The 27957-nt window shown below is 46.6% G+C and overlaps 1 protein-coding gene and 1 pseudogene across 1 annotated transcript; both read left to right on the top strand.

Moving 5' to 3' along the window:
* The first annotated feature begins 62 nt into the window (after window positions 1–62).
* LOC125540575 lies at window positions 63–5790 on the top strand (annotated as a pseudogene).
* A 2862-nt stretch (window positions 5791–8652) lies between these two features.
* On the top strand, window positions 8653–10577 carry LOC125540574 (cytochrome P450 89A2-like). Its single transcript, XM_048704184.1, has one exon. It carries the CDS (start codon window positions 8678–8680, stop codon window positions 10121–10123), a length of 1446 nt encoding a protein of 481 aa, XP_048560141.1. The 5' UTR covers window positions 8653–8677; the 3' UTR covers window positions 10124–10577.
* Window positions 10578–27957: the final 17380 nt, after the last annotated feature.

Raw genomic sequence — 27957 nt, 5'->3', positions numbered from 1 at the left:
AATCCAGTATAAATACTCTCTCGGTTCGATGCGGTGAGAAAGCGACTGCGTCGGCAGACAGATCTCACACGCTTCCCATCTTCTCTTACCTGGCACGCCACAGCCGCCGCCGCGGCGAGCGATTCTGATGGCGGCCACGGGCGGCGGCAGCGGAGGCGGTGGCGGTGGCCGCCACTGGATCGAGGCGGAGACGCCCGACTTCCGGGCCAGGATGCGCCGTATCTACCTGTGAGCAGCGCCACCACTCCTCTCTCCTCCCCCTTCTCCCCAGCCCGTGCTGCGTCTGCCCTCGATCTGATCCCGCCGTGATCGCGCGACTAGTAGCTCGAATTTTCTGGGGGTCGGATATAGGTGGTCGTGCGCCTGGTCTCCATTCGGATCTGGGTGGTCGGATCGACTGGGATCGAACGGATTGGTTGCATCGAGGGCTTAGGGTTTCGCCCACTTGGTCGATTACTCGCAGCCGTTTCTCGACAATTCCTGCTCGCGTCTACTTTCGTTGCTCGGTGAATCGACTAGATGGGTTCTGTACGAGGCTAGGTAGATTGGTTCGTGCGTAGAGTACTGGTTTTGTTCTGTAGGGTTTCCGTTACTTGATGTGTTGGTTAGGCCTCCAGCTGAATACACTGTTGTTATTGTTACATTTCACGATGTGCCTCAACTGTTTGACAAATATTACGCATGGCATGCTTATGATGACTTGGTAGCTCGAATTCCCGCGGGATTATCGATCTCCGTCCGGATCTGGGTGGTTTGATTGAATGGGGTCGGACACATTGGTCGAGGGCTTAGGGTTTCACTCGCTTGGCCGATTATCTGTAGGCCTTTCTTGGCCAGTTATCCAACTGATTGGTCGAGGGCTTAGGGTGTTTGGCGAATCTGCCGGGTGCGTAGGGTGGCCACGGGATTCGTCAGTAGTTCTGGACCTCAGTTTGGGTTTCATCTGGAGGCAGGAGGGTTTCCGTTGCATGATGTTTTTGGTAATGCTATTTAGTTGGTTTAGGTTTCCGTTATGAGACTAGTTTTTTTCTTTTTTTTTTTGCAAGGAGTAATAAGACTAGTTTGGTTATGCAGAACATGGAAACTGTTCTACGCTGCCATTTGGCGGGTTTGTTAGTATTCATATGGTTAATTGTGAGAACAATTTGAGTAATTCGGGAATTTTAAATTGTTCTGCTAAGTTGCATACGAGTTGAGCTCATGTTATCAGATTGTTATATTATAATACCACATCAGGTTTTGATGTTTACTAACCCCATTTCCTTCTAAATTTTTTTAGACCTACCAAATTGGCCACATATTTCCAGCACAGTATTCCCCCAATTCCATGGAGGCCCAAACACTTATTGCCAGATTGGAGGAGGATGCCTTCAGGGGGACAAACAGTAAGGTGCGTTTATCCGCTCGTGCTTCCTTGCACCAGTCGGACAGCCTTTTCATGTGTTTCTGCTAGTTAATTGGGCAACAGAGACTACTAGGCAGTAGCCTTGTGGCAAGGGTTGCAGTGGCGTGCCCAGGGTTTGACTCCCTTCGGGAGCGGATTTCTGGCGCCTCACCCGGGTGGGCTCCTTCTATAAAAGTATGTCCTGGGTGCTATTGCCCATGGATCTCTCCTTTCTTTTTAATTGGAAACCGCAAGGAAGCATTAGATGTTTTCTTTACTTGCACACGTTTGACCCATTATGTGGCATGCTATCTAATTATATGTTTCTGCTAGTTAATTAGACAATGCGAGGAAGCAATGTTACAAAGTTGCAATTATGCATTAGATGTTTTCTTTACTTCGCTCAGATTTTGAATTTGATTCTGTGTGATGCTGTCACGATTTAATTTAATTTTCCATTTGTCCAGGTAGAGTATGTGAAAAAAATATCTGACAAGGTGGTCACTATGTTGAGAAATAAAACTGACGAGCTACAACGACGAGCGCAGTTACAAAGCCAATTGCAACAGGCTATTGAAGCACATGCTTTACATGGAGGCAGTTCTTCTGTAATGCCAGAGGCAGTGATGGTGGCTAGTCGAAGGCCAACTTCTCTGTCTATGACACCTCAAACTTCAGGCCTAGTGCCAAACCAGAACATGCTTCACCCTTGCACGTCAAACATGCAGATTGAGGTTGAGAAAAAGCATCATGGTCAGGATCATTATCCAAACTTTCAGCCCATGGGAATTACTAGAGCAGGGCCGGGTGTCCAGTCCAGTCCATGGACGATGCAGTCAGGAGCCAGTCAGAGTGAGAGCCAATACATGGCCAGGCAACCGCAGGCTACAAATTTTGTTGGCTACAGCCTAGCAAGTGGGTCAAAGCCAGTTATTCGGCCAAATTCTCAGCACAATCACATACTTGGCCAAAATGATAGTGCTATTGGAGTGCGACAGCCTCAGATTACAAGGTTGAATGAAATTTTGAGAGCCAACCAACAAGAGATGGGCACACAAAGGTACCAAACTCTTGGAGCACAACAAGCTGATGCCTCCAACATGCAGCCTGGTCAGCTTAGAATACAGAATAATCAGGAGGATGCTAGGCAAACAGGTTTCTTACATCCACCATTCAAGGCATCTGAGCCCATGACTCCACCTGTACAACAGATTCCAGGTGCTCAGCAAAGCACTTTGTTTTGTCAGAACTCTCAGATTCCAGATACTTAAGTGGCTTTATTTAACAAAAAATTGTGAATGCCATAAAACTCCAATCATTGTTTTCCTTTGATTTTGTTTGTTTTTCACAAGTTACTATGTCTGATATTTCAGCTATGATGAGGAGTACTACAGAATATGATCTCGAGGAAATATTTTGTAAGGTGAGAGAATCCTCTATTTTATATATGTGCGTTATATTATTTCTATAAATATATTCCTAATATGGGTAGTTATGCACAGTTGCTTGAGTAAACCCAATTTAATTAAGGTTCTTGTACATGTAATGGGATGTTGTGTTTACCTGACCTTGTAGTTTAATGCAGAAGCCATCCTAGTTGAATGACTAAATCAAGTTGATGAGTTGTCGATGGTTGTTTTGTTAAATTTGTACAGCTCGGCCTGATTGTATTGCTGCAATATTTCATTGCAGATCAAGTCTTGGAAAGATGCTTATTTTCCTCAGTTTTTGGAACTGGATCGTAGAGTCATTCTTCCAACACTAACAAAGGTCATTTCTCCTTTTCCTAGAGATGAATCTTCATTCATTGTTGATTTTGCGCATCTCTGTCACTTAAACCCTTGGTTCCATCTCCATACAGGAACAATTCTCATCACTACCTGAAGAGAAAGCTAATCAATACAAACGCAAAGCAGATTTCAAGAAATCAATCAGAAGGATACTGAATTTGATGTCGTTGCAGAAGAGTGATGTGCACGAGGGTTTGAAGGTGGACCTCCCCAAGTACGAAAAACTCATAAATCATTTTCTGGCTCTTCTCGAGAGGAATAAAACTTGCCATGCAGAGATGAATACAGGATATCAGTTGCAGAATTGTGATGAGCAGCGCAAAGCCATCAATCTTACTGGCAATGCATCCCCAATCAGTGGTGGTACAAGGTAGGTAAAAGCAATAGCTTGGACAAATCTGGAGATATTTGTTTTGAAATATCAAAATAGAATGCTAAGATATATTGCATAGCTAGCTGGAACTGTCAACAAAGCATGTCATCCTTAATAGCTCAAATAGCACTCACTTTTTGTTTAACATTGTATGGTAACCAACGTCATTAGCAATTCTGCTTACTCTTACTCCCTTTATTTAATGTGTTTATCCTTTTTCATTTGCAGTAGGGAGCAAAAGCAACCTGCAAATGCAAGCATTTTGCAGCCGAGGCAAACAACTATGGCTAGAACAACAACACCTCATCAACAGAGCAATGATAACTACTTGCTAGGAACAGAAAGTGCTTCTTTCTCTTCACCAGGATCATTGCAGTCTTCATTGCAGTCTTGGTCTTCCAGTATGCTCAAGTCCATGAGGCCCTCACCACATGCAAATCCAATTGTAGCACCAGCGTCACCCTGTGCTCCAGTGCCCATAATCTCAATGGACGTTGACAGCATAACTGCCTTCTTGATGGATGACAATGCAGCAGCAGCACCGCCACCAAAAGCAAATGGTTCTAACCAAGTCACTCCTACTGAACCGATAGTACCAGCCTCACCACTTCAGGCAGACATAGCAGCTGGTCATGGAGAGGTTCAGGCACGAGGTGGAGATGGAACACCGGTGACTAAGAGGCCCATCGACCGGCTAATGGATGCGGTAAGTGTTCCATATGGCTGAGCTCATGAATTGTTGCAATCATTTATACTGACAGTTCTGTCCTTATTTTGTATGTAATTGTAACCTCAGATAAGATCTTCATCGCCTGGAGCGCTACGCAGCTCTGTTAATTCAATTAGGTCTTTCCTTAGCATGAGCGACATTGTACCACATGGGAGAATCGGCACAATGTTGGATTGCAAATCCTCCCTGCAGCAGCAGGGTGGATCTAATACTGTGAACAAAATGAAGCGAGTTTTCAATCATACAGTGTCGCGATCTGAATCACTACCGCTGGGAAGCATGGATGGCAGTTGCATGTCATTTGAGTGTGGAGCCTCGGACTCTGGATCAAGCAGCGAGGTAAACTTTAAGAGGCAGAAAACACAGGTAAGACAATTGATCATTAGTTTCTTAAGTTTCTGAAAAATCCAGTGCTATCTGTTCTCATATCTATTGGAGCACGCACTTGATTTTCTCTTTGTCGTCACTTTGCAACAGTCTAACATGTGTACTTCCAACAATTCTTGTCACTTGACAGAATGCTAGTAATGAGGCTCTGTTGGAAGAAATCAAATCTATCAACAACACACTAATCGATACAGTGCTCAGCATATCTGATTACTGTGGTATGGATGGGATCTCCCTCTGTGATGGCGGGACAACAATCAAACTGTCCTACAGTGCTGTGTCGCTTTCGCCGACCTTTAAATCTGTCTTTGCCACATCTGAAGCGGTACTTTGGATTTCAGAGTTCAGACACTTGCTACACGTTACGCTCCAATGCACTGACTGTTTCTCTGACTGATTGATGCAGTGTCTTGTCTTGCCGGTTAAGCTATTCGTCCCGGCAGATTATCCCAGCAGCTCTCCGGTGCTCAGAAATGACGAAAGAGATGAGGTGCCAAGGTGAGTTGAGCCCGACCATGCTTTTCTACTTCGTACTGCTGATCATCAGATATCTCCAAATCCGCCCCAGCTGCTTGACAATAGCTTCTTCGCCCATGCGCAGGAACAATTCCAGCGCCATCTCTGCCTCGGCGGATGTGGCGTTCCGGCACGCCCTCAACGCTCTCCCGGAACCCCGGTCAATCGAGGCGATGGCCAGGGCGTGGGACGCCTCCGTGCGGAAGGCCGTGATGTGGTTTGCGCGTCAGCAAGGTGGAGGGACGATCAGCTCGATGTTTGGTGGGTGGAAGAGATGTGCGGCCGCATGAGAAATGGATCAGATTTAGGATGCCACACATCTGTGGCTTGTTTGTTGTAGTATTGAAGAAACTGTAAGGTGAGTCTGTACCCAAACTGTAAGGCATGTCTGTTGATGGTGATCCCTGTTGTAGATGATGTAAACTGTTGTGTTTGTACTGTGCGAGATAGATGTAGAATAGCAGCTTAGGATAAGTAGAGGAGAAATTCTGTTTGGAATTCGAACTGGCTACAGGCATGCCGAAACTGCTGTTGTATTTTCAATCTTGTTCTGATGGGACAAAGAATCCTGCAATTTACTTGTGGTAATAAGAAACAGTTCGTACATGCATGGTGAATGGGCTTGAATGAAGTATGTGTGTTGTGCTCAATGAGAAAGTATCAGCTGTGTCGGCATCTTAATTTGTTGAATTTATCTGCATTCGGACAAATTACATCTCCCATGTTTACTGTCACTGTGCTGGAAGGGTGAACCAGATTTGCTTTGATGAAATTCCGGTGAAAAGGGTGAACCAGATTTGCTCCGATTTTCCATCTGTAGATGTGATGCTGTATTGCCACCTTATTGCACTGTCAATTTATGGCATTCTGATGAAATTCCACCTTTTTAGCGGATGAAAGGGAGTTTTATTCATCAGTCAAGAGCATGTTCAGTCTTACATAGATCAGGGACATCGCCTGGCCCTGACCCGAGCCATACAACCGTGCAACATTTCAGTTATTCCAGCTAACATGGAGTAATGGGATCGATCTCTATCCGCTGCTGTGATCATCTTAAGAGCAACAAGGCAGTCTGTCTCCACTTCAATATGTAGTTGCGTCCACTGCAAGGCAAGGCTCATACCCTCCATGCAGGATAGAAGTTCGGCTTCTAAAGGTTCTGCACATGCCCTCAGTTCTCTGCATGATTAGAAGATCTTACTTGAACTGTCTCGCAGAATCATTCCGGCGCCGGACGTTCCGGTGGAAGTGCAGAACATCCGTCAACGTTGAGTTTGGTCCACCCATCCGCAACCTGAGCATGTGGTACCGGCTTGCTCGGCGCCACCGCGTCAACCACTTGTTTGCCTTTCGCCGGGTCTGTACTCGGATTGTTTTGGATGCCCACGAGTGAATCAACGTAACTGAGAAGGAACGGCTGCTTATGATGCGTCATTTTATTGCATACGTGCAAGCAGACAAGCAGTGTCGAAGGGTCGTCATGAGCTCCATCCTCTCCATGTCAGGAAGGTCACCAAGAGTTGGGGCGAGCCACTCCGTACCCGTCCGATGGAATGTTGTAGCAGCAGGGATCCACAATCGCTTGCCAAAGCGCCACCGCCCTAGGACATCTGCAAAAAGCATCAAACGTGTCCTCCAGCTCCATCGCACAGAGAGGGCATTGGTCAAAGACTTCCAATCCTCGCCCTTTTTTTATTAATCCAAGTGGGCAAGCAGTCCGTGAGAAATTCCACCTTTTATGTGCACATCTATCTTGAATTGCAATGATGCGAGTGTTTTTCTTTCTTGCTCATAAAGCATTAGAGCAGGATATCCATGTATCATAAGTTCATAACCAGCTAGTGCAAATGTTAGCAAATGATCCACAAATATAGAAAAAGAGAAGGGCCTGATGTTGAAATGCCAACTACTCACTATGAAGCAAGCAAAACTATGGAGTATATACTCCCGAGCTCAAATGCTCATTGATGAACAATAAAATCAAAAAAATAGTTAAAAATCAAATAATTCTGATTTTTTTGTGCTAACTTCGACAAATGTTTGGGTGCTTGCAAAAAGTTATCACAAAATACATTACTGGAAGTCGTGAAAAAAAATCGATGATCCAAAAATGCTATTTTTAAAGCATTTTGGAGTACTGATTTTGTTTTTCTTGCCACGACTTCCACGAATGTCATTTCGTGATGAAATTTGTCAAGCATACAATTTTTTTTTCAAAAAAAAAGAATCAGATTTTTCTTCTTCTGATTTTACTGTTTATCCCGAGCTCATTTGAGCTCGGGAGCAGAAGAATACTTTCGGCAAAACACCTAGTTAAACGGATCAACTGATTGACATGTAAACAAATAGTGGTTCACTCTTTGTGTTGCACAGCAAATGAAACAAAATCGCTCCTTTAGGCGTAGGCATATCGACACAAAGCTTGATTCAAATAGATTCTGAAAGATGAATGAGCTTTGATCTGAATTCAATATTTGGTTGAGCTCGTACTCTCGTACTATCACGTCTTGTTGACTTTACAAAGGTTTTGCATCTGACGCCCAATTTACTGTTTAGAATGTCCATAAAACCCTTCTCCTTTTTATCTAATTTCCACATGTAGTGCGTTAGTTTGATAAAAAAATTGGCTTCACTATTTTCTTATTCCGTCAAATTCCATATCTCAGGTGTATGTAGCGTGTGTGTGTTTTACGTGCACCTCCACCTCAAATTACAATCATGCGAGGGTTTTTCTATATCAGTTTCGAGTCCCCACTAAATTATTTCTCTCAACATACAAACATGTTGTGTCATCATAAAACATGCATGCATGAGAAAACGCACACCTCAGTAATGCAACCATGCATGCATGCATTTAAAAATTGCACCTCAACATATAGACATGCAATAAACCATGTGTATTTTCGGTTTTAGTTCTCATATTAATCCTCCAAATAAATATTCATGTATCACATAAGCAAATATCATTGAAATATATTGCAAAACCCCCGCAAAAAGAAGAAATATATTACAAAACATTTTCGCAACAATGTGGCGGTATCATCTAATGTCCTTAGTGACTTGGTGACCAAAGGGCCGGTGCAGTAGCCAGTAGGGATTAACAACCCATCACTGGGCACCCATCCAGTAGGTATCATCTTATGTCTTCAGTGCTGTAAAAAAAATCATCTAATGTCTTTAGTAACTTGGTGACCAAAGGCCCGGTGCAGTAGGGCTGAACAACCCATCACCAGGCACCCACCCAGTAGGTAAAAAGGGAAAGAACCGATAATGGTGTCACGTTCTGCATATAATATACTCCTACCAAATTTACAACAATCGTTAGGTAGATGCTCATTCATGTACACATATTACGGGACATAACCAATAATGACCATTGCCTTTTTCTTAGATAACGGAGGAGATAATGCATAACGATCAAGTGCGCCTAGCTAGAGCATGCATTTGGACTTCTATTTATACCACACGGTCAAACACAAACATGCACCAAGGAGACAATGGAGGTCCTGCTGCTCCTCGCCGTCCTCTTCTATCTGGCCATTCTTCTCCGGCAAAGAACTAGGAGGTCCCGTGCTCAGACGACCCTTCACAAGGTTGTCGACACCGCCGCCGCCCACCGCGCGCTGAACGAGAAAGCGAGCGCCTTCTCGAACCGCCCCGCCGCCATCTTCCCGGTGGTCCTGGCCACCGGGCTTGGCGGCGAACGGAACGAGAACATAACCACGGTCAAGTATGGCCCCCACTGGCGCGCGCTCCGGTGCAACCTCATGGCCAAGAGCCTCCACCCCTCGCGTCTCGGTTCCCTCGCCCCGATGCAACGGGAGGCCAGCCAGGCCCTCGTCGCCGACCTGTCCGGACTTGTCCGGGACGCAGCCGGCGACGTGCTCGTTGTCCGTGGCCACATCAACACCGCCGTGTTCGGGCTGGTCGCGCGCCTGTGCTTCGGCGACGGCGTTGACGTGGGCCATGTGCGCGCCATGGAGCTCGTGATACAGGACTTTATCGTCTCCATGGGGGAGCTCAACCCTGTGTTCGACGGCACGATGTTGTGCAAGCTCATGAACTGGAGGCGGCTTGGACGGCTCTTCGCCTTCCTCGGCCGGCAGACCAAGCTGTTCCTCCCCCTCATCAACGAGCGAAGGCGGCCCGAGTCTCGGTCCTGCACCGCCGATGGCGGCGTCGAACCGTACGTCCATTCACTCCTTGATCTACGTGTCCCCGACGACGATGCTGGCGGCAAGCAGGGAAAGGACGCCCGGCGCGAGCTCCGGGACGACGAACTGGTGAGCCTCGTGTCGGAGTTCCTCGGCGCCGGCTCGGGTTCGGTCGTGGCCAGCTTGGAGTGGACCCTCGCCCACCTCGTGGACCAGCCGGACGTCCAGGACATGCTGCGTCGGGAGATCATCGACGGTGAGACCAGTAATGGCGGGGTAATCTCCACCAAGAGCCTCCGCCGCATGCCGTACCTGCACGCCGTGGTGATGGAGAGCCTCCGCATGCACCCACCCGTGCCGTTCATCCTGCGCGGCGTCCACGGCGAGGGTGCCGCGACGGTAGGCGCTACGTTGGCGGCCGTGCCAGCTGATGGCCTGAGGGTACAGTTCATTGTTGGCGACATTGGGAGGGATAGCAAGACGTGGACGGACCCGGACGAGTTCCGGCCAGAGCGGTTCCTCGCCGGAGGTGAGGCAGAGGGCATCGGGCCAACACCAGGCCCCAAGGAGATCCGGATGATGCCGTTCGGGGCGGCGCACAGGCACTGCCCTGGCTCGAGCCAGGCGATGGTGAACATCAAGTTCTTCCTGGCCGCGCTTGTACGCGAGTTCGAGTGGGCGGCGCCGGCGGATGACTGCAGCGTCGACCTCACAGAGCTCGACGGGTTCTTCAAGGTCATGAAGAAACCACTTTCGGCGCGTGTCACACGGCGCACTCAAGTCGTGTAAAACTTGGCATTTATGTACGGGCATGCCAAGTTGTCACGTAGTATGTGTTTTCTTGTATATGCATGTGCGTGCAAGTGTACCAGTGTTTTAAATAGCGGGCTATGCAAAATAGTGACGGTCCTCCAAATCAGCTATAGGTTTAGCGGGCCAGGACACTTAGTGAAACCTGCTCAAACAGGTATAGCGGGGGGCTATTTAAAACTTTGATCTGTACATGTCAAAGTCGTTTTTTTTTTCCAAACAAACCTGTGATTGGATGGCCAGCTCACCAGGTTTTAAGTCGTAGATTTGACATCAATGCTCGTATATTCCTAAATTAATTTCAGGCCTTTTGGTGATATGTGTTCGGTGGAAGGAGATGTTTCTATCGACTATGAAGACATCTGTGACAACTTGGTTAATTTCAAGATGATATGCCGGCTCAGTCTCTCGAAGGTGCCGATAAGAATAAAGTGCGCGTTTATAGAAATGAGTGTCTGTGCATATACATAATCGTCTTGGTTTGTATTGTGTTAGAAAAAAAGTCCCTCCTTTTTGGACGATGCTAGGCGCCTGTGTGCCTGCTCAGTCTCGGGCCGATTGCCTGATGTGTACTTCACGTCATCTTTTCTTCCCCAAAAGAAAGAGAGAGTGAAAGAGGGTTGACACATGGTGTGGGCGGGCACATGCACGAACTAGAGCATATGGCAGCGCTCTTGACCCAGAACACCATCACCCTGCACCCAGCTGATCCAGTTTTCGGTTTAGTTCTCATATTGGTTCTTCAAAAAAGTATTAATGTTCCCAATAATCAGATATTATTGAAATATGTTGTAAAATATTTTCGCAACAACATGCCGGTATCATTTAATGTCTTTAGTAGCATGGTGACCAAAGGTCCGGTTTTCACCTGTTGCAGTAGGGCTTAACCACTCATCAATAGGCAGCCTTCCACTTAGTAAAAAGGGAAAGTACCAATAGTGGTGTCACGTTCTGTATATAATATCACACTTACAACAAATGTTAGGTGGATGGGTCATTCATGTACACATATTACAGGACATAACGAATAATGACGATAGCTTTTTTCCTTAGATATAATGGAGGAGATAATGCGTAACGATCAAGTGCGCCTAGCTAGTGCATGTAGTTGACTTTTATATATACTTCCTCCATCCAAAATTACTTGTCACATAAATGAATGTATCAAAACGTATTTTTAGTTTTAGATACATCCCCTTCTGTGAAAAGTAATTCAGGACGGAGGGAGTACCACACAGTCACACACAGAAATGCATCTGGCAGCTCTGGTTGAAGCTTAAATCACCAAGGAGACAATGGAGGTCCTGGTGCTCCTCATCGTCCTCTTGTATACGACCATTGTTCTCCGGCAAAGAACTACGAGGTCTCGTGCTCAGACGACCATTCACAAGGTTGTCGACTCTGTCGCCACCCAACACACATTGAACGAGAAAGCCAGCGTGTTCCCGAACTGCCTCGTCGCCATCTTCCCGGTGGTCCTGGCCACCGGGCTTCGCGGTAAACGGAACGAGAACATAACCATGGTGAAGTACGGCCCCCCCTATTGGCGTGTGCTCCGATGCAACCTCATCGCCAAGAGCTTCCACCCTTCGCGCCTCAGTTCCCTTGCCTGATGCAACAAGGGGCCACAACTGGTCAGGACGTGGCAGGCGAGGTGCTCGTCGCCCGTGGCCACATCAATGCCGCTGGTTTGCGTTGCTCGCGCGCCTCTGCTTCGGTGATGGCGTTGACAGGCGCCACGTGCGTGCCATGGAGCTGGTGATACATGACTTTATCATCTCTATGGGGGAGCTCAGAGGTTGTTTGTTTCGACTTATTGGTTTAGGGACTTAAAAAATTTCTATAAGTCCCATCTAAACCAAACAGGAGGGACTTATAGGGACTTAAAGTGGGCATTTGAGACTTATGAAATAAGACTCTCAAGGAGGGACTTATAGTTGTAATATGGTCTTTTAGTCAATGTTAAATTCCAGGAACCAAACAGATAGGAATTTTTTAGAGACTTGAGATTTATAAGTTGGGACTAAAAAAAGTCCTAAGACTTATGAACCAAACAAGACCTCAATCCCATGGCACGATGTTGTGCAAGCTCGTGAACTGGAGGCTGCTTGGACGACTCTTTTCCTTCGTCGGCAGGCAGACAAAGTTGTTCCTCCCCCTCATCAATGAACGAAGGCGGCTCGAGTCTCGAGCCTGCACCGCTGGCGGCGGTGTCCAACCATATGTCGACTCACTCCTTGATCTACGCGTTGCTGACAACGATGCTAGCGGCAAGCAGGGCAAGGATGTCCGGTGCGAGGTCTGGGACGATGAGCTTGTATGCCTCGTGTTAGAGTTCCTGGGTGCTGGCTCGGGTTCAGTCGTGACTAGTTTGGAGTGGACCCTCGGCCACCTTGTGGACCAGCTAGATGTCCAGGACAACCCACATAGGGAGATCATCGACGGTCAGACAAGTAATGGCGGGGTTGTCTCCACCAAGAGCCTCTGCGGCATGCCGTACCTGCACGTCGTGGCGATGGAAAGCCTCCGCATGCACGGATGCACCCACCGGGGCTGTTCATCATGCGCGGTTTCCACAGCAAGGGCACCGTGGTGATCGGCAGCATTACGATGGCGGCCATGCCGGCTGGCGGCATGAGGGTACAGTTCATCGTTGGTGACATCGGGAGGGATAGCAAGACATGGACGAACCCGGACGAGTTCCGGTCAGAGCGGTTCCATGCCGGAGGCAAGGGGGAGGGCATCGGGCCGACACAGGGCCCCAAGGAGATCCGGACGATGCCGTTCGGGGCGGCGTACAGGCACTGCCCCGGCTCGAGCCAGGCGATGGTGCACATCAAGTTCTTCTTGGCCGCGCTCGTGCGCGAGTTCGAGTGTGCGCCGCTGGCAGAGGATTGCAGCGTAGACCTGGTCGAGCTCGACGGGTTATTCAAGGTGATGAAGAAACTGCTTTCGGCGCGTGTTAAGAAGCACACCCAATCTATGTAAATCTTGGCATTTATGTACTTGCATGCCAAGTTGTCAAATAAGGGTCCAGCTATGTCACATCTAGATGTGAATAATACATCACATCTAAGTATGACATCATATTACATCAGGGGATAAATAAAGCCTGCCATTGTATTATTTGTTTGTTTTATTTCTTTTTGCCCTTTTTTATGTTTGTCGCCCACGAAAACATCACACGCCCACTATGTCGTAACCGGGACAAAAAAGGTCGGCCCCCAGTTACGAGTTGAGGGTGGACTTGTAATTGGGATAAAAAAATTCAGACCTCTGTTGTGATTTGAGGATGGACTTGCAACTGGGACAAGAAGAAGGTAGAGCCCTAGTTACGAGTAGAGGGTGGGATTGCGAGTAGAAGGTAGAGCCCATTTACGAGTCGAGTTTGGACTTGCAACTGCAAAAAAAGGTATGGCCCCGGTTGCGAGTTGAGAATGGGTTTGCAACCACTATTAGGAAAAAGCCTAACAGCAGTGCGGGTTTTCGGCCTTTTAGTAGCGCGGGGGCCGGCGCTACTAATAAGGCGCTACAGCTAACGTATAGCAGTAGCGCTGGTCCACCCGCGCTACTGCTACACAAGTGTTGCAGCAGCGCGCTTAAAGGAACCTCGCTGCTGCTAATAGCTATAGCGCGCTTCCCCTGTCCGCGCTACTGCTACAACCGCGCTGCTGCTAACTTTTCTCCACTCGCTACTGCTAATTTTAGTAGTTTTTTGTTTTTTTCGGCATATTTGTTTTGTATTTGAACAGGCTTTATAGAAGAATCTTTAGCACATACAAATGTCATCATGATACACATACAAATGCCTGCGAGACCACAAATGTAATCATAGCATATACATACAAATAGTCTCGTCATAATCATCATCCAACACAAAGTGGTATCTTGTCATCATCTCGAAAATAGCGATACATGCAAGTCTCGAATACTTGCAACTACAACGTCTTCCATCTAAACAAAGGTATACGCGAGAAGAGCTATCACTATGAGTGAGAGCGGAATTATGCAGTACATGAGATGGCGGTTACGAGTCCTCTCTCGCGCTAGCGTGAACCTCAAGTAACTAGTTTCTCCTTCTTGTCTGCTTTTGAAGCCTTTATGGCTGGCGTCCGAGAACCCATTCACTTGCGCCTGACACTCATGCCACTCGTTGTACACCCCCGAAACCTTCCCTTTGTACACGACATAGCAGTTCCATCTCGCCATCAAGAAACTAGGTACCTGTTAGAGATGCATGTTCATGAAGAGGATGTACAATCATATATATGCAACAAAATATACTAGAGAACACCGAAAAAGAAAGGGTTAGCAACTAGATGCAACATACAGTACGCAAATTAATTAACTAGAGGTACGCAGGTCATCGTGCGCAAACTAACAAAGTAGCGTTACGCAAGTTCGGCAGGGATCGTGGACATCACAAAGTTGCATCGCTACAAATAGTATACAAGTTCAACCGACACATATCATCATCATCGACATCATAAATCACTAGAAGTTCCATCCTTCCATATCATCGAGGATGGACCCTAACTTCTTGAACGGCGTGAGGTCTAGACGTTGCATGCCTATGCGAGTTCGGACGTCAGCTCGCGATATAGGGCCGTGGTGGAAAATCCCCTTCTCATCGACGACTTCTTTCATGATGATCGTCGCAATGTCGCTTTGGATGCGAAAGAAGTCATCTCTAAGTTTATAATCCGCTTCTCCATGAGATTCTAGCCACTTGTGGATATGATCATCATTTCTGCTTCTCATGCGAAGCTTTTGGTGATCCGTGTTGAACTGAATCATGAGATGGAGGATGTACGGTCCATCCTTCTTGCTTGGTTTTGGGACTTGGATGCAGGAGAAGTTAGTTTTATGCGCGAAACCCATCTTCTTGTTCCTTTGTTTCCTGATCTGCATGTGGCCACCTCTAAAGCTGAAGCCTTGGAGAGCATCATCTAGAATATTCATTATGTGGGTGTAGTCTTTTTTCTCGTAGTCTCTGGAAGGGTCAAAATACACGGCGTGGGAGACTTGCGGATAAAGAACGATAAGGACGGCGCGCCCGTTGCTGCGGGGAAAAGACACATCAAATTATTCCCCATAGAGAGAGAAGGAATGATTGAAATGTATGAAAGGGTTGTTCGAAACTGACTTACTTTGGATGATAAGGCACGAGGTCAATTTTCCGGTCCTTATTCTGTACCATGAAGTTTTGGAGGTAGTCCCTAGCAGTTTCACGCTCAAAGTCGCTGAGACTCAAGAAAGACTCGTGCATGTAGTACGGATCCGCCACACAGATTTGCGAGACTTCTTCACTGTTCATGACAGAGCTCATATGTAGCGCAAAAAGGCGGACGATTGTAAAATCGAGCCGCCTTGTCAGAAACATCTCAAAGATATGGTCAAACCACAGGAAGAACACCTCCGCGGGCCGTGTCTCGACGTAGCACTTCCCCTCAGGCACACGAGCCGCGTATGTCGGATATCCTGGATCCTTTGAGGCTAGTAGGCTTTTCTCAGTCGACAGCACATGGTCGTGCAGTCTCCTGAGATCCCCTGATAGTGCCTCCAGCGGTTTCGGCGGTAGCATCGGCTCGCCCGTGAGATGGAACATGGCCGCACCTTTCACGAATACACGCTCTTCAGAATGCATCGTTTGGCTGCTATGTGCTCTGGCTTGTTTGGAGGCAGCTATCTTCCCCGATCTCTTTCTCTCCTTTTTCTTGGGCACACCTTCTAGACCCTTCCTTAACCCCTGCCCCAGTGTTCCCGGGCTAAGTACTGTACGACCCTCGCGCTGGGATAGTTGAGCCTGTGTTGAGGCGGCATCTTTAGGCGTGTCCTGTGACGATTTCATGAAGAGAGACTTTTTGCAATTCCTGCTACGACCTTCCTGCCCGGGCATATCATCCATATCCTCATTAGCAAGCTGATAGCCCGATTCGTCATATGGTTGACTCATCAATTCTATGTCACAGTCATACGCGTTTGTATTGAGGAAATCGATAGGGTCGACCTCCGTCTCATCATCCATTCTCTGTTCTACAGGACAAATTACATCAGCCAGCACTATTGCACCCCCTTCATCATGTCGTCTGCCGCTCTCACCCAGCACTACAGGAGCTGGTAATTGCGTAGGTGGGGTGGTGGTCTCCGCACAGCTTGTTGATGTGTGGTTATTGGTGTGCTCTCGGCCGGCTCCAGACGAATAAGATTCTTCGGCCATAGCAGCACCCAACCCTTGCAGCTTCCAATCCGCGGCGGGGTATCGTCGTCCGCTCCCACATGCTGTACTGGAGGAGGAAAATCCTCGTGCCCCGATTTCACACTGGACAAGCTAACCCTGAAGTGCCCAGCAGGGATCGGCTGGTTGTGGCGGACCTGCAAACCTTGCTTAGCAGTCAAAAAGTCGAGGTAGTCTTGTTCACCCTCATAATCCATCTCGTCTGCATCTTGGTCAGAAGGCCCAGTTTCTTCGTTGTTCGACATGTTTCCTATGATTAAGTGTCCTCATTTATTTCTAAAAGTATGAATAAATGAGAAATGAGATAAAAAAGAAATCTATGTGCCAGCACTCGATATGCCAACTATGTAGCACAAATCATGCCTTTATTCACAGGAAATTTCGGCATGACCTTTGCTAAAAAATGGACATATCGAGCGCTTGAAATTCACCGGAACGGAAATGAATCAACATTCCGGCGTAACATAGGCAACTCAGATCATTTACCAAAACATGACATGTCCAAACATGACATATCCACATATCACATGTCCAGTTCAAATTTGCATATAAATTCAGCAAATTTTGAAACCTATCTAAATTCATAACTAAATAGATAACCTAATTAACATAACTAAAACCTAAGTAAATTAACCCTAGCTAGCAGAGAGAGAGGGGGGGTGGTTTACAGAGGGTGTAGGGCGAGGAGGCACGCGCGACGACGGCCGAGGTTGGGAGGGGAGGAAGCAGAGGAGGGAGGCGAGGGCCGACGGGTCGGGGGCGAGCGCCGGCGCCGGGGGCGAGCGCGCCGGGGTCAGGCGCGGCGGGGTCAGGGGCGGGGGCGGCGGGGTCGGGGGCAAGCGCGCCGGGGTCGGGGGCGAGTGCGCCGAGGTCGGGGGCGGGCGCGGCGGTGCGACGGGGCCGGGGAAGAGAGAGTGGGGATTTGGGGGAAAAGAGGCGGGATGAAGCAGGGAGAGGGAGAATTTTGGGTTAAGTGGACGTAGCAGTAGCGCGTTTACACGAAACGCGCTACTACTATTACGAGCAGCTATAGCGATTTTCTATAGAAACCGCTACTGCTACCTTGACTAGCTATAGCTCTTTTTCACTAAAGCGCTACTGCTATAATCAGTTTCCCTTTTTTCTTTTCCTCAGCATAATAGGAACATATATATTACATCATTGGACCCTTGCATAATAATGGCTAAGTGTGTATACAAAGTAGGAACATATATATGTTACATCATTGGACCCATGCATAATAATGGCTAATTAAGTGTGTATACAAAATAGGAACATATATATATATATATTACATCATTTGACCAATTCCTCAGCGCTGATGTTTTCGGTTTTCGTTTTTGAGTCAGCTTCTTTCCCTTCTTGTTCGTTGAAGAATAATTAAGCCCCTCATTGTGACTTTGCCTTTTCCATGGAGTACAATTTTTCTTTGGTAATGTAGTATTGATTCTTCTTTTGACATATACTTCATCATCATCGTCATCTTCCCTTATTGGGTTGCCGTACTGATCATAGTCTTCCTCGTTGGCGACTCCATCCATTCTAATGATGTTTCTTTTGCCTTTCCTCACGACAACACGACTGGGATTGCATGGGTCAGTTATGAAGAAGCATTGTGTCACGTGCTTAGCGTGTACCCATGGCTCGTTTTTTGCGATAGCGTTTCACGGTAGCGCTCTTGGCGTCGGGTATAGTCATGGTAGTGAAAATCCGGCTTTCTCTTTAGACATTCTTAGCCCATCTGACACGGAACATCGTCGTGTTATGCAGTCCAGAGTAGTCAAGCTCCCAGATCTCCTCGACCCTTCCATAAAATCGTTCAGTTGCGCCGTTGTCGCTGCCGGTCATGCATTCCATCGTCACCCCTGAGTTCTGATATTCATCACTGTCCATATCTTTGGCCTCTATGTAGAACGTGTATCCTTTGATATCATATGCCTGATAGGTTACGAGGTTGGGCGAGGGGCCATGTGCTAAGGCGTATATGAGCAATCCGTCCTTAGAGCCCTCCTCCCGGGGATTAGCAATAATATGCTCTTTGAACCAATGCAGGAAAGTGGAGTTGTGCTCTCTAGTAACGTCGGCGTCCGTCCTGCATACCCCCCGGTCACGATACTTCTTTGCGATAATTTCTTTGTGCAGTGCCATGAAAGGATCTACCTTGTCTAGGTGTTGTAGCACTATCAAGTTTGCTCTGTCAAAGTCGCTGCCTCGATCTGAGTATGCCACGTGCAGTTCCCTGCGACCGTTGCAGTGACCTTCTCCTTCGAGCCTCCCATCGTGCTTGTTAACGGGCAAACCAACACTAACACCAGGCGGCTGGTCTGCGCCATATAGAAAATTCTCACAAAAAGAGATGCACTCTTGTGTCAAATAGCCCTGGACGATGCTTCCATCCGGACGGGACATGTTACGAACGAATCCTTTGATGATCCCATTCATCCTCTCAAACGGCATCATGTTGTGCAGGAATGACGGCCCCAGGTCTATTATGTCATCCACAATATGGACACACAGATGCACCATCACGTCAAAGAACGCGGGCGGGAAGTACATCTCAAGCTCATTCAGTATCACAACGATCTCTTCCTGTAGCCTTCGGAGCTGCTTCACACTGATCGACTTTCGAGAGATGACGTCGAAAAAGTTGCAGAGACCAATAAGTGTGTCACGAACGTGCTTGTCCATTATCCCTCTAAGGGCAACAGGTAATATCTGCGTCATCATCACATGACAGTCATGAGACTTCATCCCGCTGAACCTTTTCTTGTCCGTGTCTAGATATCTACTTATCTTGCCACAGTAACCGGAACTAACTTTGACTCCGGTAAGGCACTTAAAGAATTGATTGATCTCAGCCTGACTTAAGGTGAAGCAAGAAGGGGGGCAATAATCCTCATTCTTTATTTTCTTGCCCTTCTTCTCCCGTGCCTCTGTCTCCGTCTCTGTCTCGTCTGACATTTTACGTGGCGGCATGTGCAGATCTTCCCTGATTTCCAAATCTTGAAAGTCTTTTCTTGCCTTCGGCCCATCCTTGGTCTTATCCGGCATGTTCATCAGTGTTGCGAGCAAGCTCTCAAGGACATTCTTACAGATATGCATTTGATCAAGGCAATGAGGTGTATCGAGTTTGTGCCAGTACTCCAAGTCCCAGAACACAGACCTCGTCTTCCATACCTTCAGCAGCGGCTCCGGCGCCTTTCTCATCGTCTTTCCCGGCGCGGGGCACTCCTTCCAGTTTTTCAACAGCTCATCGATTTCGGCACCGCTCCGCTTACGTGGAGGTCCTCAATGCTCAGCGTGACCATTGAATAGATCTCCACGGTTTCTCCACGGGTCGTCCTGTTTGAGCCATCTTCGATGCCCCATGTACACGATTTTCCCAGACCCGCCATCTTTCCTACGTTAGCTGCTGAGACGTCGTATCATCCATGCACCGCGTGCATCCGCAATATCCATGGCACACCTGGCCTGCCACATATCCGTAACCAAGATAGTCGTGCACTGTCGTGATCAGCGTGGCTCTCATGTTGAAATACTCGCCTTTGCTGGCGTCCCATGTCTTGGCCGGTGTTTTCCATAACGTGTCTAACTCCTCCTGAAGTAGCCCCAGATACAAATTAATATTATTTCCTGGTTGTTTCGGCCCTTGAATAAGCATGCTCATGTGAATGTACTTCGATTTCATGCACAACCAGGGGGGAGGTTGTACATCCATACAAACACGGGCCATGTGCTATGGTTGGTGCTCTGGTTGCCAAACGGATTCATGCCATCGGTACACGCGCCAAGCACGATGTTCCTTGCATCACATTCAAAATACCGATAGAAGTTGTTCAACGCTCTCCATTGGCTTCCATCCTTGACGTGTCTTAGCTTCGGATCATCTCCATCGTCGGGCTTCTTCCTCTCCGCGTGCCAGTGCATTAGCTTTGCTTCCTTGGGATTTACAAAATACCTCTGGAGACGGAGAGTGATCGGTAAGTACCATACCACTTTCTGGGGACATTTCTTCCCGGCCTTCTTGTATCGACAAGCATTGCACACCGGACAACTTGTTTTTTCCGCGTGCTCCTTCCGATAAATTATGCAATCGTTGATGCATGCATGGTATCTAACGTGTGGCAGATCAAGAGGGCACACGATCTTCTTGGCCTCATCAACACTACTAGGACATAGATTACCATCGGGAAGAACATCCTTTAGGTACTTGAGATGCTCATCGAGGCTAGTGTCGGTCCATTTGTTTTTAGCCTTCGTCTTCAGCACTTGGAGCGTGAAACTCAAGCAGGTCACCTCAGGATTGCAACCATCATACAATGGAGTGTTCAAGTCTACCACCAGTTGCTCCAGCTTAGCCTCCTCTCTAGAAGCAGCTCTCTCAGTACTCGTCTCCTTGCGAAGCAATGCTTGAACTTGAGGGTCCCGCACGATTGAACTTAGTACCAACGAACTCTGCTGCGTGGAGTCCATGTCGTTCTCTCCGCCGCCATGTCCGGCCTCTTCCCCGCCGCCATTATCGATCATCTCTTCGTCTTGCCCCGTGTCATCATTGCCTGCCCCGTCGGTATCCTCAACATCGTCATCCTCATCTTCAGTTATCCACCGAGTATAGCCATCCATGAAACCAGTCATGAGTAGGTGCGCTTTGACACGACCATCGACATGGGGGTCAAGCCAAACTATTCCTTTGCATTTTCGACACGGACATAAAACCTCTATCAGGTTATTTTCCTTCATGTCCTGCACCGCCGACTGCAACCACCTGTCCATCATCGTTCCACTGACCATCGTGAACTCTGCACGATAATAATAAACAAATTGATTATAAAAATGCGTGCATTCATCAAAGTCATACAAAAATTCGGCATGACCTTCCTTAAAAGTAGGACATATATAGATCTAGAGTTTGCCCGGAATTCGCCGAAACGGAAATAAATCGACATTTCGGCAAAACAGAGGCAACTCAAATGCACAATTTGGCGTCAACTCATGCCACACACACAATTTCCGTAAAAATATCACACACACATGCATAAACATATTTCCATTTTGCAAAAGCATGAAATATTAATCACACCTCTATCTCGAGATCGAGCACACGGTGGAGATGATGATGTAGGGAGGTCAAAAGTGCACAAAGCTCTTCTTGACAAAGAAAGATCTAGTTAGGGGGCAAATAGGTCACTTAACTAAATGCTACATCTACCTAGCTAGCTAATTTGGAAGGAGACAACTTCAACTAATGGAGGGGGGAGGAAAAAGAGAAAGGAGATGAATTAATGGAGGTGGTGTAGTTATAGCTAGGAGTAATGAAGAGAGAGAAAGGTAGGTAGAAGAGGGAGAGTAATGGGGGGAGAAGTATTGAGGAAGAAGAAGAGTGAGAGAGGGAGGATGTGGGAGGTAGGGGAAAGGGAGGAGAGGAGATGGGGAGGGGGAGGTGGAAAAGATGGTGGGTGCTGCGTCTTAGCTGTAGCGCGGGAGAGAAAGCGCGCTGCTGCTAAGAGCGTAGCAACAGCACGCTTTCCTGTCACGCGCTACTGCTAAACGGGCCAACCCTGGGCACAACTTCAAAATTAGCAGCAGCGAGGTGACAAAAAAGCGCGCTGCTACTATGGCTGGCGCCGCGCTACTGGTAAACTTATGTCGTTGTGTACTGTCGGTGGATTTTTGTAGCAGCGCGATTTAAGCGTCACGCGCTACTGCTAAGTTTGCACCAGTAGCGAGCTTTCCGTAGCCGCGCTGCTACTACTTAGCAGCAGCGCCTGTTTTTATGCCGCGCTACTGCTAAGATTCTGTGTATAAGGTTTTCCCTAGTAGTGAACTAGGACAAAAATGGTTGGGGCCTGGTTGCAAGTCAAAAGTGAACATGCAATTGGGGCAAAAAAAGGTCACGCCCCAGCTGCGAGTCGAGGATGGACTTGCAACTAAGGCAATAAAATGTTGGGCCCCAGTTGCGAGTCGAGGATGGATGTGCAATTTACGACAAAATGGTCATGCCCTATTTGTGAGTCAAAGGTGGAATAGCAACAGGGACAAAAAAGGTTGGAACCAGTTGCGAGTCGACGGTAGGCTTGCAGCTAAGACAAAAAAGGTTGATCTCAGTTGTGAGTCGATGTTGGACTATCAACTAGGAAAAAAAAGGTCGGGAACCCAGTTGTGAGTCGTTGGTGGACTTGCAACCAAGACAAAAACAGTCCGCCCCAGTTGCAGATAGAAGATGGACATGCAATTGGGTCTAAAAAGATGGGGCTCCAATTGCGAGTCAGGGGTGAACTTGCAACTAGGACTAAAAAAGTTGGGTCTCAGTTGTGAGTCGAGGGTGGACTTAGAACTATGACAATAAAAGTTTGGACACTAGTTGCGAGTCAAGGATGGACTTGCAACTGAGTAACGAAAATGTCAAAGCCCAGTTGCGGGTCAAGGATGGGAATACAAGTGTGAGAAAAGAAGGTCGGGACTCAGTTGCAAGTTGAGGTAGACTTGCAACTGGGACAAGAAAAAATACGGCCCCCTTGTTTGCTGGTGGACAGACAGCTAACAATGATGGAAAAGAAATCATGAATTTAGAAAAATGGAAAAAAGAAAAGAAAAAGAAACAAGGAAAGGATCTCATGAATTAAAAAAGTGTATGAATTTGAAACAGGTAAATGAAAAAAGAAGAGACGGAAAGCAAAGCACGAGGGTTGTGAAAAAAACCCGGCCTAAACGCCACCATGGTAGCCCCTCGCGCGAGCTACAGTTACAGGAACAACACCAAAAGACAAAAAAAGACCAAAGAATAAGAATCTTGATGTCTAAATTGTGTGACTAGAAAGTTAGATGTGAGGTAATAATTTCACATCAGGATGTGAAAATAGAAAATCTGTTAAGAACATTTTGGTGTTTGTAAACGCCACCATATAGGTGTGCACCATGCGATGGAGCGTGGGTTTGATTCATCCCTCACATCTTGTCCCTCTACCGGCGCGCCTGCCCTCCCACTGTGTGGCGTAAAGACTATGTGCACAGAACAGTCGCGCCATGCATGGGGACGATAGCTTGTTGTCGACGCTTACTGAGGGCGGGCCAGCTGGCGTCAGTTGTTGCCGGGCGTAGTCGTTCCCGGGTCTTGGCCGTCCGGGCTTGTTGCTGGATGGTTCTGTCTTCCTTTTTCCACCTTTCGTGTCTTGGATGGAAACTATGAGCCTGGGCTCCTTGAAGCGGTTGTTGATGTAACACTTGATGAATATCTGCATACCATCACTGGTTTACAGGGGAAAAACCTGTTATGAGTAATTTTTCTGTCTTCTTGAGTTTTAACCAGGGAGCGACCGTGACTCGTGGGTAGTTGGGTCCATGAACCTAGCTGTCACGGTACCGACACACTGATTCGCTGTGTTATGCTCCTGAAGAAATACATCTGTTTTCTATAGAAAAACTTAATGGTACACGGAAGTTATTTCAAACATGAATATTTTCTCACTCGCAGCATCGTGCATGGTTAGGAACTCTCTTTTTTGTGCGTTCGTCCTGGAGGGCCGAACGGGCTCACCGGAGAGGGGAACCGCGCTGACAAGATTGCATCCGCCTGGGCTTGCCCAAACTCACTCATCACCCCCCCCCCCCCCCCCCCCCCCCCCCCCCCCCCACACACACACACACACTATGCTATTGGGGGAACCCAATCGATATGAACTTATTTTATCCAAACACAACCTCTACTATAAGAGAGGCGACTCAATCAAGACTAAATTATTTGACCAAACTCCATGACATTTGGCTCTTCCGGTTGAATTCAGAAAGCACAACCAGACCAGCCGACACATGTCAAGCTAAATTATAAAAAATTACCGGAAACTCAATTTGGCTCCTTACAGCACATGCTCCTACACGTGAAAAATAATTTTTGAAATGTCAAAAAAATCCCAACAACTTTTTACGTATTTATAGTCATATCCAAATGCTACATGCAAAGTTTTAGGCAAAAGGTTAAACATTTTGACCTGTGCAAAATAAATAAATTTGAACACCGAATCTTACCCCAAATTTGTATTTTTCGCCGAGAAAACACTACTGCTCCATTTGTATGAAAATTTTCAAGCATGCTTGCGACACTATCATGAACATCCAAAAAAATTAATAATTTTTTACATAATGACAGTTTGCTCTTCTGGATATTTTGCCAAACACTAATTCATATTTTGCCAAACACTAATTCTGCTATGGGGACAACTCACACAATGACAGTTTGCTCTTCTGGATTAATTTAAAAAGCAAAATCAGAGAATGCTCCAATCATCATACATATGTTAAAAAATTACATCATACATAGTTGCAAACACATTGCACTTCAAAGGATGCATGATTTTATAAATTCCAAAATACACGACCCCATCAGCACTTGAACAAGACACAACTTTATACGCAACCATAGCCTTTTCGAAAAACAGAATCCAGATATATAGCACCAGCTTTCTAGACAAGAGCATAATTACCAGCCTGGATCAATGGGCCGATAATAATAACCAGAATCAACTCCTTTTGTAGAGTTTGTATACTTCAAAGGTTGTTTCATCAAGATAAAAACCATTTTTACTGTATGACTTTGATAGAGCGTACGAATATATCGATAATATATATGTACGTACTTTTCTAGGTTTACATGGCCAGAGAGATTGTTGAACATTGGGACTAGTAAAAAAAGAGATAGCTTATTCAAGCCAGGTATCAGGCTTGCATGTAGATGAATGCATGCCTTTGGATGGAGGATCCATCGACTATGGGCACTTGAGCTTGCCGGTCTTTGAGTCAACCAAGTTGGCGTAGCAGGGGCATTCGTTACGGGTCTCCTGGCCTGTGCCGGAAGGGACGCAGTTACACTTGTCGCAACAGATATTGCAGTCCTTGTTACATATCTTGTTCCTCCAGTTCTTCGCGCAACGAGCGTTACACGATAACGGGCAATCTGCAGATCATATATCATCGCAACCATTTGTCAAGGTACCACATCAAATCAAACGAGACAAATTAGGTTTTATTTGTTGATCAAGGACACGTGCATGCATCCATGTACCGATGTGCGTACCTATCTTGGGTGTTGGCTGAGCATCCGCAACCATGAGGAGGGCGGTGAGGAGGAGAGTGGCGAGTACGATGGCATGCTTGGAGAACGCCATGGATGCAGCTCAAGAGACCAAATACGTATGACCTATATGACTTCAATTGTTGATGAAGCTACTGATATGTCACCCCATATATCTACTCGTATATCTATATCTATATATACAAGAATAAAAAGACCCAATGAGACAGATTCTAGTAATCTTGGCCATCAAAGTAGGTCAATCCAACGACCGACGAGTGCTCGACATGTTTAGCGTGCAATTAATATCATACCAAAATATCACTAATCAAAAAATTAGCACACAAATAATATCCTACCTAATATGGGCGTGCAAGTAATATACCGCCTAATGTTAATGTCCATTGCAAGTAGACAATTAGTAGTACACTTGAAAAGCAAAAACTAATTAAGGGGGTAATAAAATTAGGCCAATCCTGTAATGCCTTATTTTAACATCTCATTACTACCATTGATTCATATTTTGGAGCATACGTAAGTTAGGTAGAAGATCCAACAATAAATTCGATATGAGAGGATAACCGTCACATAAAAAAATCTTAGTCTGGAATGTGAATTATTTAAATAGGGTAAATTAAGAATTTGCCTTTCATGCTTGAGCCTAGCTAGATTTCATTAGCATTAAATTTATTTGGTTGCTTTGGGGCACAAAGATATCTTTGGAATTATTTAGAACCTTAAATTCAGTTTTGGATAATATTTATAATGCCACCTCACACATTTAGTATAGGTAATTTATTTAATTTTTGGGTAGTCGGTGTGGTGGACCGGACGGGAGTTTTTTTTATCCCCAACCACTTCTTCGGTGCGGGCGGCGGTGCGGGCCTGGTTTACGGCAACGATGCGCCGGCGGTGGTGGTGGAAGGGTTTTGGCAACCCATTCTGTCCGGAGTTGTGGTCATCGGCGGCGATGGTGGCGGAAGGGTCTTGGCAACACATTCCCTCTAGAGTTGCTGTCTTCAGAGGCGATGTTGGTGCATGGGGAGGCAACGGCAGGAACTATGGCGTTGTGCGGATGGGAGAACGATGTGTTGGGAATTTTACTCGTCTGGGCAGAGTTGAGAAATTTTAGGAGCCACGGACCAAATTTTCGTCGGAGATGTAAAATTTTAATCCTCTAACCAATTTAGGACTTCGGCTAGGTGCGGTTTAAAAGAGTAAAGCTGAAATTTTACTCCTCTTTTGATTTTTAGGGGATCGGCTACAGATGCCTTTATGTAGCTTAGTTTTCTGTTCCTTCACATGAAATAACAGTCCGTTGCGAGGCAGCAATGTATGACCACTTAGGGCGATTCAATTGCACCCAGGCCACGTGCCTTGCCACGGCACCTCACGGCTAAATTTTGAAATGAAAAAAAAAACTTAGCCTAGATTTAATGGAAATAACTAGTGTAGCAAATAAGCTCTAAGGACATGCATGCAGTTTCCTTCCCCTACTTGTGAACTGAAAGCTGCTTCTCTTGGATGGCTGAAGTAAAGACCAGAGACTTGCATCTATACACAACGAGTGCCGCACCGGCAATATGACATCACTCGTCGCTGTCCCATCTCTGCCATAGGGGCAACTCAAGCAAGATGAACTTATTTTTACCATACACCACATCCTGTGTATGAACCGAAATTATCTCCCGTGACATGCATTTTGCTTCCTCTGCTTATGAACTGAAATTTGCTCCGGTTTCAAACAAGAACTATTCTGATCTGAGAAAACATTTGTTTGAGCTATGTACCAAGACTATGATTCCATCGATTCGACAATTTGCTTCCTTGTTGCTTCCATATGTTTCCAGATACCCAAACGTTTGCTTCATTCAGGTCCCAATATGCTAAGTTCCTCATATTTTATATGACATGTCTCATGTAGAACACTGATTTGCTTTGTTCAGCTAGTAAAACAATATAGATAGTTCCTATAAAGAAGCACAATACATGACATGAATGTTATTTCAATAACATGAATACTTTCTTAGTCGTGGCATGACATGTTGTTTCCAGCTCTCATTCTTTTTGTGTGTGTACCCTCATCGACTTCTCTGAAGCGGAATCCTGGACGAAGACGCCACACTAGAGGGGTGCACAAAGGGCCTAACAGGTTCCTATGAGGAGTGACATACCAGCAAGATCACATCACAAGCTCACTTGTTGCCGGCCCATGTTTGCTATAGGAACAACTCGAGCGATATTAACTTGATCTACCAAACACCACCTCTGCTAGGACGACAACTCAAGTAAGAAAAACTTATCTTTCAGGGGAGCGTGATGCTGATCGGATCGTCATGCACCTCCACCACCTCCATATCCGGTAGGTTCTCCTCTGGTTCCATGCGTCAGCCGTGGAAGGGAAGATGAGAGTGGGAGAAAAAGCCGAGAATTGGGTGGAGAGCAGCGGGATGGAGGCAGAGAGTGTAGGATTTGGCGAGGAAACAGTGCGTGCAACTACAAAAGTGCGGG

This window comes from Triticum urartu, chromosome 2 (assembly GCF_003073215.2).
Source record: "Triticum urartu cultivar G1812 chromosome 2, Tu2.1, whole genome shotgun sequence".
Lineage (NCBI taxonomy): Eukaryota > Viridiplantae > Streptophyta > Magnoliopsida > Poales > Poaceae > Triticum > Triticum urartu.
Note: the sequence above shows the minus strand (reverse complement) of the source record. Positions and strands in the feature narration are given on the sequence as shown.